Source organism: Acomys minous (assembly GCF_964271855.1).
Source record: "Acomys minous genome assembly, chromosome: 13".
NCBI lineage: Eukaryota > Metazoa > Chordata > Mammalia > Rodentia > Muridae > Acomys > Acomys minous.
Genome location: NC_140495.1, coordinates 87,858,868 through 87,876,148, shown reverse-complemented (window position 1 = coordinate 87,876,148; position 17,281 = coordinate 87,858,868). Strand labels below are relative to the sequence as shown.

General features: G+C 45.1%; 1 protein-coding gene across 3 annotated transcripts in view; it reads right to left on the bottom strand.

Moving 5' to 3' along the window:
• ASCC1 (activating signal cointegrator 1 complex subunit 1) overlaps positions 1-17,281 on the bottom strand; it is an 84,816-nt gene that overhangs the window by 67,121 nt on the left and 414 nt on the right. For 2 of the 3 annotated variants that reach the window (XM_084753593.1, XM_084753595.1), the window contains exons 2-5: positions 15,569-15,710; positions 13,197-13,296; positions 8,468-8,565; positions 6,804-6,982 (exon numbers count right to left, since the gene is read on the bottom strand). In XM_084753593.1, the coding sequence (XP_084609719.1) occupies positions 6,804-6,982; positions 8,468-8,565; positions 13,197-13,296; positions 15,569-15,677 (486 nt within the window). In that variant the 5' untranslated portion in view covers positions 15,678-15,710. Of the gene's footprint in view, positions 1-6,803; positions 6,983-8,467; positions 8,566-13,196; positions 13,297-15,568; positions 15,711-17,080; positions 17,262-17,281 lie in introns of those variants that run through there. The other variant, XM_084753594.1, reaches the window with a different exon arrangement.

Here is a 17,281-nt window from a genome sequence, read left to right as displayed (position 1 = left end):
GTCTCAATGCTCCCTGTTGGAGCGGCTCTGGGAACTAAATTAGACTCTGCTGAGTCATTGCCATTATCCCTTTAAAATGTCCAGGGAAACTGACTTCCATTTGAGAGCCTCTGTGTGTTATTGATGAAATATCTTGTTAAGTTGTACACACTGATTCTTCTGGCTTATAAATTCTCTCTATTCAGACAGGAGGAGGAAGTAGAGCAGTTCTTAGTAAGAAAGAGCAGTGGAGAATCAGCCTTCATACACCAGAGAGAAAAGCTTTCCCATGCACGGCTTAGATTCTCATCCCCTAATGAGAAGAATCTCTCCCTTCCTAAGGGAGGAACCCACTTAGCTTCTGTGAGAGACAAGCTTATGTTCCTCAACGCTTAAGTGTGCCTCCCAGAGCTGCTTAAAAGCATTAGTGAGAAATGCTTCCAGAACGACACATTGATTCTCAAAGAAAGACCCTGATGACTCCACCTTCAGTGACTCTGCAGCCTAACTGGTCCAAGGAGGCGCACACACACACACACACACACACACACACACACACACACACACACTGCAGCTCAGCAGCGCTAAGAATGGAACCCAATGCCTCGTGAACACTAGGTGAGTGCTCTACCAATGAACTATTCCCCCAGCCCCTCAGCAGCCACCTGACACCAGCCTTCCCCTCACTTTACTCTCTAACCCACAGGACTATTGCGAGTCCTGTTTGATGTAATAATGTTTAACGGCATGGCCGGCCACCTGACGCTCGTTCCGCAGTGCCTCTGTGCCTCGGTCTGCTCTAAAGTGAAGTTGTTGTACTCATCCTCCAACATGTGACTGCATTACTATTACTGTCTCCACTTCAGAGAACGCCTCTGAAACATCCCTGAATAAGTCCTCCCAAATATGCAGGACCTCTAGCCTCTTTCGAGAGGCTGTCTTAACATGCCCCAAGCAGGCACTGAACTCTCATCCTAAAGGCATCTGCCATGGCACCCTCACCAGTATTTTCTACAGTGCTAAATCCACCACCCCAGTTTTTGACAGGACATAAGCAAATTAAGATTCTTCCGAACCTGGAGGCTATCGACCTGTTCACCCCAAGCCCCTATACATCACTCCTGCCTACCCACTTTCCAGTATCAAGAATCTTTATCCGCCCTTGAACACCTCGAGTGCGCCATGTCCTCTCCAGGTTGGCCTGGCTGAAATCCCTGCCCTGCCTTTAAGACCCTATGTGTCACTGACCTTAGCAAGCTGGGTGCCCGCTGTGCTGCTCCAATAGCTCTTCCCTTATGATACTCTTCCTACCCCTCCCCTCACAGTAGGGTGTGGAATCTTTTTGTTTGTTTGTTTTTTGTTTTCCGAGACAGGGTTTCTCCATGCAGCCTTAGCTGTTCTAGACTCACTTTGTAGACCAGGCTGGCCTTAAACTCACAGAGATCCGCCTGCCTCTGCCTCTGAAGTGCTGGGATTAAAGGCGTGCGCCACGATGCCTGGCTGGGTGTGGTATCTTTAAGGAAAAAGTTCACTACTGGTATAAAATACAGATTTCCTATGCGTTAGGCCTGGCCAGCATGTGGTAGGCATTTAATAAAATATCCAAACTGAGAAACAGCTTGTTTGTAACTACTGCCCTCTATCCAAATGGTAAAATATGAGAGTCCTACAAGTGCCTCCCTTTTCTTAACATGAAAACTCAAGACTTGCAACCAGACTATCTTCATTCTAAATCATTTCATAAGATAACTACAATTTTCCAATTGTCCTAATATATAAAGAATCCTAAGGTATATGTTAAAGTTTGTATATAATTTTCTTCTGCAGTGAATCATCCTACTAGGAAACAAAAAATAACTCTAACTGGGGAGGTTGTAGGAGAATGCAGACCCAAGAGCCGTTTCATGCCAGTGTCAGCTTCCCACAGTACAGAAATCATGTCTCTGCAGCTATGACCAATTCAGGTGCTCTATGCAGCCGGCAAAGTCCCTGGCTGCTGCTGCACAGTCCATACGCCTTTAGAACGCTCCAGCACACAGTTTGAATTACTGTTTCTCATTACCGATGTGCTTTCGACCAGCCCCTGCTGTGAGATAAAGTGGAATTATAGCGGCGTTGCCAGCTACAGATGATTGAGAGATGCACAGGGTTGTAATATACTTCTTGAACCTGAGGACAGGAACACATTTATGAATCACAATGTGGGCAAGGAAAGACTGAAAAAATAAGGTGCCGTTTACCTGCAGATCACAGAGATAACTGTGAGCAGCTGAGTACCACATTAAACACTCGGGCTTAGGGAGCCGCGGCACCAGGACGATGGCGGTAACGTCTAGAGTCAGATAACACTCTTATATAACTGACGGATGCAAAATAGGGTGATTTCAGGAAACACTTGGCTAAAAGTAAATTTTGTTTCCTTGGAGAGTGATGGGTGAGGTCAAGGACAAGCATGCTATCTAAGAAAGAGACAGAAGAGCCACTTGTTTTAAAAGAAGAAGCTGCAGGACAGGTGATAAAAGGATAGGACAGGGGGGCTGGAGAGATGGCTCAGAGGTTAAGAGCATCGTCTGCTCTTCCAAAGGTCCCAAGTTCAACCACCTGTAATGAGATCTGGTGTCTTCTTGTGGTGGGCAGGCACACATGTGGGCAGAATACTATATAATAAATAAATCTTTAAAAAAAAAAAAAAAAGGACAGGACAGGGCTTCTGAAGCCCAGTGTGGTGGCACACGCCCATAATCCCAACACGTGGGAGGCAGTGACAGAAAGATCACAAGTTCATGATTATCCTCTGATGTATCTCAAGTTCAAGACCAGCCTGAGCTGAGACCCTTAAAGTATGAATATATTTGGTAACAGATTGTCTACAGAAACACACACAAGGAAGTCCACATAGAAGACAGTCATTTGCAAACCACGGAGATTGGAGCTGAGAAACCGATCCCACCAACTGACTTAGATTTCTAGGCTCCAGAGTTGCAGGAAAATGAACTGGTGTGTGTGAGCCCTGCAGGCGCCAGCACTTTGTTATTGCAGCCCTCCACACTAATCTACAAATGTGAGGGTGACAATGTCAACAAGCAAAATCCAATCACTTCCATGTCACAGCGATGGGCAGCTGAAAACTGAAACAAGCACAAAAAGAAAACTGCAATTTTTAAAAAGGCTATTTACAGGCCTGGCGTGATGGTGCACGCCTTTAATCCCAGCACTCGGGAGGCAGAGGCAGGTGGATCGCTGTGAGTTCAAGGCCAGCCTGGTCTACAAAGTGAGTCCAAGACAGCCAAGGCTACACAGAGAAACCCTGTCTGGAAAAAAAAAAAGGCTATTTACAATACCATCTTAAACAGGAAAAATTAAGGATAATTTTAATATAAGTAGAAAATTAATGCCAGGTATGGTAGTTCACTCCTGCAATGAAGCACTTGGGAGGCTGAAGCAGGAGGATCGCTTCAAATTTGAGGCTAGTCTGGGTTATACAGTGAGCAGGCCAGCCTGGGCTACAAACAAGACAAGAAAGAAAGGGAGAGAGGGAGGGACTTCACGTTCCTTGGTTTTATTGTGTTTTTAACTTTGTGTTGCTTTTCTGTGAATTTCACATCGTGTACTCCAATCCCACTCCTCTCCCCATCCCTTTGTACCTTCCCTCTGCTCTTGTAGTTTCCTCCCCAAAATAGAAAAAATCTCACTGTGGAAGCTGCAGTATCACGGTGTGCCCCACGGTATACCCTTTTGTCCACACTTCTTTGCTTGCCAATGTTCATTGCAGTGAGTAATTGGTCTGGTGCAAGGCCTCTGGCTTCTGATACTCTATCAGCACTGGATCCTCACCAGGACTCCTCTAAAGTACCCTGTTTTCCTGCAGCTTTGGATCTGTAGGACAGTCCCTTTCACGCGCTCCAACCGTTCACAGATGGGATAGATGCTGGGGTGGGCCAACTCAAAGACCTGTGTAAAAGTAACTTTTATTCTCCTGGCTCAGTTGTTGTCTGGGAGGCTTACTGCCTCCTTCTGCTAACCTAGGCCCAGTCCTGGAAGCTTCTAGCCTCTGTACAATCTAGCCTAGGCCTAGAATGTTTTCAGCCTCTGAGACTCACTGCTTAATAAACTCACCCTTTCTTGTTCTCTGGGGCTGGCTGGCCCAACTTAGCTCTTCTGGCTCAAACTCTTCTCCCAGCTGACTTATTTAATCTGGCTTCTCTCTTGGCCTAGCATTGCTCTTCATGGCCTCAAATTAACTCAGCAATCTGCTCAAATCTTCTGGCTTCTTCTCATTCTCTGGCTCGGTCGGTATTTACCTGAGTTCTCTTCCCAGATTTAAGGTAATGAAAAGTAAGTAAATAAAAGTGGCAGGGTTGGGGACAGGGGACAGGACTGTGGCTCTAGCTAGGAACTAAGTGCTTGTCTTTGAACTTTTAAGTAGACCATCCATATTTTAAAAATCTTTCATGCCGGGCTTGGTGGCACATGTCTTTAATCCCAGCACTCCGGAGGCAGAGGCAGGCGGATCCCTGTGAGTTCAAGGACAGCCTGGTCTACAAAGTAAGTCTAGGACAGCCAAGGCTACACAGAGAAACCCTGTCTTGAAAAACCAACCAACAAACAAAACAAAACAAAACAAAAACTCAAGGCTCAGAAAACAAAAAGAAAGAAAAGAGGAGAAAGATTCAAAGGGCCAAAGGGCCAGGGCTGGAAAGACAGCTCAGCATTAATAGCGTTGGCTGTTCTTACAGAGGACTCAAGTTCAGTTCCCAGCACCCATATAGTGGCTCACAGTGTCCAACATCATCAATTCCAGGGGACCCGCTCCCCTCTTCTGGCCTCCACAGGCACTGTGCACATGGTGCATTTACATACAGGTGAAACACTGGCATACATAAAATTTAAAATAGGTGATAAATCTTTTAAAAGGAAAGAGATGGGTCCAGAGGCAAACTGCATCTCTGTACATAAATATGTAGTGCACTCATTAGCTCTCAACAGCTATGGCTGCTTGCAAAAGACCTGCAGAAGACGAAGGCAGGGGACATTCCAGCAGAGAGAGAGCGGAAAGCTACTGGAGCTGAAAGCTGCCACGAACGGAGAGCCGGTTTTCTTTAGGGATATGGTCTCCTGGTAAGTCAAGCATGCTCCATTCCTAGTCCCCTGCCCCCCCTCTCGTGTGTGTGTGTGTGTGTGTGTGTGTGTGTGTGTGTGTGTGTGTATGGAAGGGAGGGAGAGAAGTCATGTGAAACCCGTTATTTCACTTTAGTCAGGACTGCTGTAATTTCATAGCTAATCAAGCTTTTTGTCCCATGACCATACACACAATAGAACACTGGTCCAGAGAAACCAGAATATAAAATCACATATATAGCATCTTGGTCTGTTCTTTTATTTGTTTGGTTGGTTGTTTTTTAGGCAAAGTCTCACTGAGTAATTCCAGCTTGCCTCAAACTCAAGCTCCTCCTGCTTTCGGCATCCTGGGTGTGCTATACACTCGGTAGGAGAGGAAGTACGGGGTCTGTAACTGTGCCTTTACTGTCTGCTTCCTAATCTTTGTTGTTTTCATTTTCTTTAAAGTCTATTTATCCCAGACTGATCTTGAACTCCAGATGCTCACCTTGGAATGCTTGGATTGCAGGTGTGCACAACCATGCCTAGCTAAAGTCTGTTTACCTGTTATCCTAGTCACAGAATTTCACCACTCCATGACCATTTTAAAGGTTGATTTATTTTATGTTTTATGTGTATGAGTGTGTGCATGTTGCAGGTGTACCTGGTGCCCACAGAGGCCAGAAGCGGACAGTGCATCCCCTGAAGCTAGAGTGCCGTGCGAGTGCTCGGAACTGAAGGCAGGTCCTCTGGAAGGGCAGTGAGTGCTCTTAACAGTGAGCCACCTCTCCAGCCCTACAACTGTATACACAAATGTATCTTTATCATGGTACTAACCCCAAATGAGCCACAGCTGCCTGAAGACAGAGGACCGGCAGATAATGGTACTTCCTTTGTTCTGCTACCCAAAAGGCACGGTATCCAATTCTGTAACATGTAGGAGCATGCACAGTAGGAACATGCCGGGCATGGTGGTACACACCTGTAATTCCAGCACTTGGGAGGTGCTGGCAGGAAGAGCCAGAGTTCAAAGTCAGCCTCAGCTACATAGCAACTGCAGCCCCAGGAGAGCAACGCTCTTTTCTGGTCTCCACAGACACCAGGCATCACATGGCACACAGACATACACGTGTAGGCAAGACTCACATAGACATAAAATAAAAATAACTGAAAATTAGAAAGAATAGAGGGATGAGGAGATGGTACAGTAGGTAAAGTGCTCACTGCACAAGCAAGAGGACCCAATTTCAGATTCCCAGCACCCACATAAAAGCCGGGTGCTATGGCGGACACCTCTATCTTCAGCGCGGGATAGAGGGGTCATGGGGCAGAGACAGGAGGACCTCAGGGGCTAACATCAACCTCTGCTCTCCGCATGGGCGGGTGCACCCACACACATTCACACCATGTATGAACATGCTCCATATTATATGTAAAAACATATGGGCAGATATGTCTATATTCCTGTTTGAATTATGAACCATTTCTTACTTTTTTTGGGGGGGGTTGTTGTTGTTTTTTGTTTTTTTGGTTTTTTTTTTTTTTTTTTTTGGTTTTTCAAGACAGAGTTTCTGTGTGTATTCTTGACTATCCTGGTCTCACTTTGTAGTCCAGGATGGCCTCGAACTCACAGAGATCCACCTGCCTCTGCCACACCTGGCCCATTTCTTACTTTAAAAAAAAGTTTTTACTTATTTATTTTATTATTTTTTTTCCCCCCTGCTTACCTTGGAGCACTTCTCCAGCACTTCCTCCTGGAACTTGATAAATCTTTCCTGAACTTCAACTTCATTGAGGAAAAAGGAAAGGAAGTGAGTGAAGGGCTGCCTCCTTCTGAACGTGTGCAGGAGAACATCAATCCGAGTTCGGGCTGAAACTACACCGTTTCGATGCTGACCAGTGATCACTGCAAGCAAAGGAGGAAAAACATTAACAGGTTCAGGAGCCCACAAATACCTGCCCAGCAGACGCCATCCAATACTATCATCTCTAGGGATCTGAAAGGGAACATGGGCGTGAAGCTGAGCGGGGAATGGTGCCAAGGCCAAGGAAACTGCTAGTGAATTCAATCTAAACGCTGAATTTGAAAATAACTATTTAGGGCTGGGGAGGTGGCTTGGTCAGTAAAGTGCTGGCCGTACAAGCCCTGAGACCTGAGTTTGGATCCCCAGAACCCACATAAAAACTGAGTATGGAGAGCACATTTGTAACTCCAGGGCTGGGGGGCGGAGAGAGAGGGGGTCCTGGGGGCTCGCTGGCCAGCCGGGCTAGCCAAATCAGCAAGCTCCAGGTTCAGTGGGAGAGCAGAATAAACAAACAGATAAATAAGATGGGACCATCTGAAGAAGAAAGACACTTGTTATCAACCTCTGGCTTACACACACACACACACACACACACACACACACACACAAGTATCTTAGGCACAAGTGGCAGCACATGCCTCCAATCTCAGCACTTTGGAAGTGGAGACAGATGGATAAAGAGTTCAAGACCAGACTTATTTATATAGTAAATTTAAGGCTAACCTGAGCTATATGACACCCTATCTAAAAAAAAAAAAAAAAAAAGAGAGGTTTGGGAGTGAGCAGTGAGATGGCTCAATGGATAAAGGCATTTACTATTGTCAAGCCTGACAGCCTGAGATCAATCCTCGGGACCCACACACAGGACAGAGAGAACCAACCTTTATAGATTGGCCTCTGACCTCCATGTCTGTTGGGGGTTGGTCTGGTGCTATGTATTTGTTAGTTACTGGCCCAAGATCTGGCTACACCCCAGATGAGCACATTCTCATGTACACCAAGTAATGCTGTGTAACTTTGACCCCCAATTATCCCTGAGTGGCTAATAAAGTTGTGGATAGCACGGACTGGGCAGAAGGTAGGCAGAGCTAAAGTTTATGGGCTTGGGGGACGCAGGAGGAGGAGGAGGAGGAAGAGAGAGGAGGTGCAGGAGAGGACAGGTCACCATGGGTGACAAGTGTGAACTAGAAGCACATGGCCGGGAGGAGCTTGTTCTGAGGACTGGTGTGCTAGAGAGAAGAAGCTCAAATGGACAACATGTGCAGGTATTTTGCAGGATTTTGGCTGGGGAATAGACAAGATAGCTCAGAGGGTTAAGTTCTACCCAGGCCCAGAGCGTTAAAGTTATTAAAAAAAAACTAACAGGGTTCTGTGTCTGGTATTTATATAACAGTGGGTTATATAACCAATATTAAATAGTAATAATCATTCTACATGTGTCATAACACTATGTACTCACACACACACATCCACAATAAATGAATGCATTTTAAAATAATTTAAAGGTTAGGTATGTTTCTGTACATCTGTGAAAATAAAGAACTAAAGAGAAAGAAGTATAGAAATAACTTATGTTCAAGTCTTACCGATCTCTCCTTCTTGTCCAGGTTTAGGAATGCTGATAGATGTTTTAGTGTCCATTTCTATTTTCTTCTTGGTATCCCCTCTCTTTCCGACTATGTGCCTATAATACAAAAATATAAAAATAAAAATACATGATTAAGTTCCATTATGGCCAGAGACACTCCCTAATAGAGAAACACTTCGGCAAAAGTACAAAACAGAGAAAGCCCCGAGTCCCTAAGCTTTAGAGAACATGCTCCCTTCACTCACGGGCAAAATGATGCCGCCCCTGGTTCAATGTGTAAGCTGGAGATCTGTGCCGGGAACCTGCCTCCTTCTCAGACCAGACTCAAAACCTGGGTCTGCAGTGCAGTCAGAGAATAATCACACATAGTCTCAAACAGTGCTTTCAGCTACCAATGGGTCGACGGTTAGAAGCAGAACTTTGCCCACTTTAGAGAACAAATTAACTATAAGTTCATCTTAGTGGAACTCTCCTTGATTGTTTAAATAAGGGTGTCTTAATTACCGTTCTTCTGCTGTGAAGAGACACTATGACCCAGGCAACTTATAAAAGAGAGCATTGAATGGGGCCTTGCTCAGAGTTGCAGAGGGTTAGTTCATGACCACCATGGCGTGGAACATGGCAGCAGGCAGGCATGGCACTGTCAGCAGTAGCTGAGGGCTCACATCTTATCCACCTATGAGGCAGAGAGTGCGTGAGATGGGCCTGGTGTGGGGTTTTGAAATCTCATAGCCCACCCTGAGTGACACACCTCCTCCAACAAGGCCACGCCTCCCCATCTTTCCTAAATGATCCACTGGGGACCAAACATTCAAATATATGAGCCTATGGGGATCATTCTCATTTAAACCTCCACAAAGGGTCAAGAGCCCAGACAAGAGGTCAGGAGTTACCATTCAGGTGGTTGTAACGCACTAAAAGAGCCATCCTTGCTGAGATCTGGGGTCAGTATTTAGGAAGATCAGTAGTTCAAGAATAGCCTGGGATACACACACACACACAGAGAGAGAGAGAGAAAGACAGAGACAGAGACAAAGAGACCTTGTCTCAAAAACAGGAAGAAGAAAATAAAGGGGGAACAGGAAGTAAACATGACCCTTAAGTTAAGCACAGCACATACTTGTGTTTTCTTTGGGAAATTTCACCAAAGATATATTATAATACTATATAATATAATATTATACACATTATTACTGTCTGTGTTTGTACGTGTACAGGTTCTGAAATACTAAAACTCCGATGACTTCCAACCTCCCCCTGCAGACTGGACAGACTCGTGACAAGTCCTGCCCTTCCCTCCCAGCTTTCACCTGCCATTCACTACTACTCTCGTTCACTACTGACTCCTTGCCTGGGCCTCGCATAAATAACACTGGCAATCAAGGTTATCGTCTGGAACCCACAGTGTTAGAAGTGCTAGTGTGGATGAGTCTGCTGGGTCCCAGGGGAGAAGTTTCAGAGTCTATAAAGCACTGAGAGACCATCACGGGATGGTGAAGTTAATGGAAAGACCTTCCTGTCATCAACAGAATTTCAACCTCTATGATTTCAATTACAAACTCAATACCACAGCTGATGATGGCTAAAATGATTCTTTTAAGGAAGTGTTCAGGAATTGGACCTGGGGCCTCACATACACTGTACTGCTGCAGCTAGCTCCTAGCCCTTAGTCAACTGTCTTTACATGGAATAACAACACCTAACTATTTCCACTAAGATCTACTGTAGTGGGCCAGTTTTTTTCCCAACAATGAGATGTTTGGCTGGGGATACAGCTCATTGGTAGAGCACTTATCCAACAATGTAGAAAAAGGCTCTGGGTTTTATCCCAAGCACTGCAAAACCTTGACTCAAATAAGCCTACAGAAATGAAATAGGAAAGCTCCCAGCAGGTATGTGGTACACTCCTGAAAGCTCAGCAGTTGGGAGACTGAGGCAGGCAAACTACAAATTCCAGGCCAGCCAGGGCTATATGGAGACCCTATTAGAAGAGGAAGGGGATGGAGACAGGAAAGAAAGAAAAGGGGGGGGGGGGTTGGGGTGCTTCTCAGTGAATATTATTTACTAATTAAGACTTAGTAGGAGCCAGGTGTGGTGGCACAAATCTGTAATCCCAGCACTCTGGGAGGCAGAGGCAGGTGGATCACTGTGAGTTCGAGGCCAGCCTGGTCTACAAAGGGAGTCCAAGACAGCCAAGGCTACACAGAGAAACCCTATCTCAAAAAAAGGCTTAGTAGGACCACATCTAATTTATCATCCATGTTTATCGGGAATACAAGCACTTAGAGTCTACAGAACGCAAAGTGTCCTCATCAGAATTAGACATCTAAGGAATTTTGACACACCTTGGCAGTAGCACTTAAGTACATTAAGACAAGTTACACCTTTTTTTTCCAGAAAACTGACATGTTATTCTGAAATCACGTCTACTAGGAGGAAATGTCAGCCTAGCCTAGGAAGGAAGGAAGCTGTCAGCGTTAGCTCTGGTTTCCCCTTTGGCTACATTCAAGGAGAATTTTGTCCACAACAGGCATTTCAGAATGTTCTCAAAGACGGTGAAAAGGAAACTACTGGGCTTCGAATGCATCCCATGTTTGTAGCTCTCCCCACAAGCGGACCTAACTCATCTGGTATAACAGAAAAACAGCAATGACTGATGGACTTTTTAGACCAGCTGATCTTCCCAGGCAAGCCTCAAAGAAGCCACTCAGCTGCTGACAGCATCTTACTAGCAGCTAGTATGGGGGAGCGTGCACACAAGCACGTGCTGAAGTGACCAAGGCTACAGTAGTCTTGGTAAGCACTAAGGACTGCTGGAACAGACACATGCCTGTCTTCAAGAATCTTCCTGTCTGTGGAGGGGACATCAAGCAGCACACAGGTAAATACAAAAACAGACTATAAGTGCTACAAACATAAGTAGATCCACACACAGCAGGATAGTCAGGGATTGGCAAGGATGGCTGGGATCAGAGCAAGCTTCTCTAGGAAGGAGAATTTAGCCAGGTAGGAAAGGAGAAAGGCTGAGGCAAAAGGCACACCACACACATGAGCTCTAAGGCTGGAAAAACCAGAGCACATATGAGAAACTGGAAAGATCAGGTGGGTGTTCTAACCCTAAGCTCAAAGCAGAGAAAGGGTAATATAAGCTACAGAGAAGACAGACAGACAGATGGGGGTGGGGGGGCGCAAATCAGCTGAGGCATGTTCATAATTTTGGCCATTGCTTTAATGAACTAGAATTCCATCTCCAGTAGAAAACCAGTGACAGTATTTTAAAAGCAGTATTAGTGTGTACGTGTATATAACTACGTGCATATGTGGGTACGCCTGCCACAGCATGTCACATGGAGGTCAGAAAAAAGCTCTGTGAGGTCAGTTCCCACCATCCACCTCTACAAACGATCCAGGATGGAGGTCAGGCTGCCAGGCTTTCATGGAAAGTCCCTTTAACCCGCTAAGCCATTTCACCAGCTGCCACAGATGGATTTTAAGCACAAGTGGTAAAATAATCAGATTTTCCTTTTAAAAAGATCATTCCTTCAAAAAAACAAAACAAAAAACACACAAAAAACAAAAAACAAAGCCCAAAACAAAAAAAGCCGGCTGTGGTAACACACGTCTTTAATCCCAGCAACTTGAGAGGCAGAGGCAGGCGGATCTCTGTGAGTTTGCGGCCAGCCTGGTCTACAAAGTGAGTCCCAATGGCCAGGGCTACAAGAGAAACCCTATCTCAAAAAACAAAACAAACAAAAGATCGTTCCAAGCCTGGAGAAGTGATACACATCTGTAATCTCAGTCAATGGGAGGCTGAGGCAGGAGGATCAAGAGCTTGAGAGTTCCATGTCAGCCTTAATGATAAAGAAAGACCATGTCTCAAAAAAAAAGTTTTGTTTTGTTTTTTTAAGGGGAGGCAGAGAGAGATGGCTCAGTGATCAAAAGCACTGACTGCTCTTTTAGGGGACCTGGTTTACATTGCTAGCATTGACATGGTGACTAAGAACCATCTGTAACTCCAGCCCACGGAATACAGTGACCTCTTCTGGCCTCCACAGGCACTGCATCCACATGACGCATAGAAATGCAGGCAAACCACCAACTGATAGAATAACAAATCTCAAGAAAAAAAATTGTTCTTAAATCATCCCACTTTTAATTTGAGGGGCTAAAAAGAGAACAGGAATTGAGAGAGACTATTGAGGGCTATTTTAAGAAATCCAGAGAGGGGCTGAAGAGATGGCTCAGTGAATAGGAGTTACTTGCTGCTCTTGCCCAGGACCCAGGTTCAATGCCCACTACAGACAACAGGCACCTCACAACTACCTGTTAGCTCCAGTTCCCGAGAACTCAACAAACTCCTCTATCCTCCTTGGGCACCAGACACTTAGGTAGTGTACACACATACATGGAAGCATTCACACATACACAATAAATAATTTTTTAAAAAAAAGAAATCTGTAGAAAAGAAAGAGGTAGCAGTGAAGGTGAATGGCAGACTCAAAGGACATTTAAAAGTAAAAGTCAGCAGGATGTGGCAATAAACACAGAGTGATTACATTAATCTGTAATCAGTCCTTTGGCATTTCAGGACACAGACCGCTAAACTCTTATCATCGTCAGTAATCAAGCATCACAGTAAATGTGACAGACTCAAGAGGCGGCTTCCTGCTGAGCTTCCTGGAACTGCTATCCCCTGAAGCTGATGGGGCGCTCGCTCACTCACTCACTTGTAGAGCAGGCTAGGGGCGCTGACAGTGGCCCGGAATCCTTGAGGGGTCTGCTCCACCTCATAGGCATCGCACGGCTCATCAGAGTAGTCCATGGAGTCTGCAAAGAAACCGTAACATCTCTGAATGCTGCTGCTCAAAGGGAAGCAGCCCCCTCCTCAGCTGCCAACCACTCTCGGGGGTTTAAGGAGGCTAGAATACATGCAAAGAACAGCCTGACTATTGCGTTAGTAACCCTAGTGTGCTCATAGGAGAGACAAAGAATAAAAAGAACAGGTGGTTATGTTAAATCCTTCAGTCTTAGAAGCTTGGGAAAGCAGAATATACATACCATATATTTAGCTATTTTCTCTGAGGAGGTTAAGGTACCTAAACAACGCTTTACTATTATTCTGTTGAGACGAAGGCCACACAACATAAACTCACTCTTTTAAAGTCCAGAAATCATTCCTTTACTATTATGGCACAAAATTACCTCAACAAATTATTAATAAATAAGAATGATAGCCGGGCATGGTGGCGCACGCCTTTAATCTCAGCACTCGGGAGGCAGAGGCAGGCGGATCACTGTGAGTTCGAGGCCAGCCTGGTCTACAAAGCGAGTCTAGGACAGCCAAGACTACACAGAGAGACCCTGTCTCAAAAAACAAAAAACAAAAAACAAAAAAAGAAAAGAAAGATACTGGCGGGTGGGGGGTGGGGGGGGAGGGAGAGAAGAGAGAGCGAGAGAATAAGGAGTTCCAAGCTCAAGGCTGACTGAAGACAGCAAAAAAGATCACAGGGGAAAGTGACCCCCAAGGTTTTTTAGGTTTGTTTGTTTGTTTATTTGTTTGTTTTCAAAACAGGGTTTCTCTGTGTATACTTGGTTGCCTGGACTCACTTTGTAGACCAAGCTGGCCTCGAACTCACAGTGATCCACCTGCCTCTGCCTCCCGAGTGCTAGGATTAAAAGTGTGTGCCACCACACCCACTGTGACCCCCAAGGTTTAAGGCTCAGTGGGAACCCTCAGGAACCAGAAAGGGAAAGTTGCACAGAATGTAAAAGGCCCTGTTTATGCACTGGTTCTAATCTCATGGACATTACCCTGAAAATACTTATAAACAACCCCACCTATTTAGTTTATTTACAAATAAGATAAAATTAGTTGTGTCTTTTGAACTGTCAACACATGACTATAAAGAAGAAAAAAATATATAAAGATTTATTTATTTAGTATGTATCCAGTGCTCTGCCTGCATGTATACCTGCAAGACAGAAGAGGGCGTCAGATCCTATCACAGATGGTTGTGAGCCACCATGTGGTTGCTGGGAATTGAACTCAGGACCTCTGGAAGATTAGTCAGTGCTCTTAACCTCTGAACCATCTCTCCAGCCGCTCACATGTTTATTTCAATAATTCGTATTCTTAGCCAGGCATGGTGGTGCACACTTTTAATCTCAGCAGGTACAGTGGTACACACCATAATCCCAGCACTCAGGGAGGCAAAGGCAGGCGGATCTCTGTGAGTTTGAGGCCAGCCTGGTCTACAGACTGCGTCTAGGGCAGCCAAGGATACACAGAGAAATCCTGTCTTGAAAAACAAAACAAGAGAGCCGGGCGTGGTGTCGCACGCCTTTAATCCCAGCACTCGGGAGGCAGAGGCAGGCGGATCTCTGTGAGTTCGAGGCCAGCCTGGTCTACAAAGCTAGTCCAGGACAGCCAAGGCTACACAGAGAAACCCTGTCTCCAAAAACCAAAAACAAAACAAAATAAGGGCTGGAGAGATGGCTCAGTGGTTAAGAGTGCTGCCTGCTCTTCCAGAGGTCCCAAGTTCAATTCCCAGCAACCACATCGTGGCTCACAACCATCTATAATGAGATCTGGTGCCCTCTTCTGGCCTGCAGATGTATGTGCAGGCAGAACACTACGTACACATTAGTAAATAAATAAATCTTAAAAAAACAAAAAAACAAAACGGAAAACCAAACAAACAAAACACAACTACTCCACACGGGGCAGGTGTCCCAAGTTCATATGCCACCACTCACACTGGGTGGCTCACAACCACCTATAAGTCCAGCTCCAGGAGAGCCAATACTCTCATCAGGCTTCTTTGGATACCCATGATCCCATGTACATACATACATACATGCATGCATGCACACATACACACACAGGCACGCACACTTTTAAAAATAATAATGGAAAAAGTACTCCGCATGGCATTTAAGCATCTGTACAAGATGAAACATATCTTGACATATGACGTACCACCAAGAATACCTCATTTGCAGCATTGTCAGGACAAAGCTGAACTGAACTGTAGCCAATTGTCCCTACAGTACAAAGAACATTTTACTTCTCTTCTGACCGAAGACCAACTAGGATTACCTTGATAGAAACTCTCATCTTCTTCATGTTGGTAATTTTTTTCCTGGATGGGATTCTTTCTATAGTTCCGTCCATCAATTGTTATAAGCTGTGGGCGTAAAACGTCCATGACACTTGTTCCAAATGATATTCCAGTACAATCCTGAAAAAGAAATCCTTTTATTTTATTTTTTTATTTTTATTTTTATTTTACTTATTTTTTTTATTTATTGGTTTTTGAGATAGGGTTTCTCTGTGTAGCCTTGGCTGTCCTGGACTCCCTTTATAGATCAGGCTGGCCTTGAACTCACAGTGATCCACCTGCCTCTGTCTCCCAAGTGCTGGGATTAAAGGCGTATGCCACCACACCTGGCTTTTCTGTTTGTTTGTTTGTTTGTTTGTTTAATTAGAGATGATAACTTAGGTCAGCAAAGGTAAAGGCACTTGCTCCCCAAGGCTTATGACCCACATGGTGAAAGGAGAAAACCTGACTCCTGTAGGTGTCCTCTGAACTACACAGGCAGGCAGGAAGCACAGGCACAGACTAGATAAATAAATAAACGTATTAAAAATTTAACTAAAAACACTCCATTTTTTTAATACGGACCATTATGTAGGCCTGAAAGGGCATAACTGGGCAGCAGTTCACAGTACATCCTAAGCAAACACAGTGTCGCTCTGCACTGGCCCGCCACTGTCTGTGGGTAAGCGCTTTTAGGTCAAGGTTTGCATTTTCTACCATCCCAGTACACGTCCTGACTCACTCTAGACAGTAATTTGTAATCTGTGTATGAGCCCTCCAACGAGGTGACTAAGAGGCATTCGTGTAAACAGCCCGCATGTGACTTTAACCTAAGGGGGTGCAGTCTTGATATTGACCTAACCACGTGCAGAGTGCTTCACTCTTTCTATCCAATAGGATAATACAGTGAGGACTCAAGTCATACAATATCCACGGAAGAGGGCTAAGTACTTTTAAAGGTGCTAGAAATACATACCTATCAGAAAGCACAACTAAAATAGGACTTACTAACATAGTTCTCGGTCACGTTACTAACACATAGTAGGCACACTACTGAGAAGGAACAGTTTCCGGTGGCCACTGCCCAACAAACTGTGCATCACTTACTGAGAAAAGTGACGCTTCTAGTCACCGCTTGAATTCAATAGTTAGGAAGTAAAGACTCCTTATAAACTAATCCATGCTCCCATCACAGATGGCTGGGTCGTCAAGCCCACGTACTTAAAAACTTGCCAAGAAAACCTAACAATCCCTTCTAAATAAATGCTTGGCCCAACCCTCTGCCAAGTCGCTAATCCCTTGCGGTCTGCACAGAACCAAGGAGAGGGTTTGTGTTTTGAGAACACAGAAAGGCACGTCGATGCACGTATCAACAGTCTTATGGCACGACACCCTGGCGTGCTATTCCCTCAGCATCCCTTCCTCACTTCAAAAAACAAGTTCTGTACAAAAGTAGTCTTTATAAAGTTTGGTTCCTGAGGACGAAGTGGCTGTGGTGCACACTCATCTACCTTTCAAGGATGAAAACGGACTAGCTCAGTGTCACGGAGGTTTGGAGGGGTTCTTTCGTGCAATTATCGTGGGAGACGAAGTCCTAAATCATAAACGCAAACAAAGAACCCCCTACTCCAGAGGAAGGAACCAGAAAACACCACGGAAGCAACATAACCCAGGGAGGCGGGGAGGGGGTGGGGGTGGGGCGGAGGAGCCGG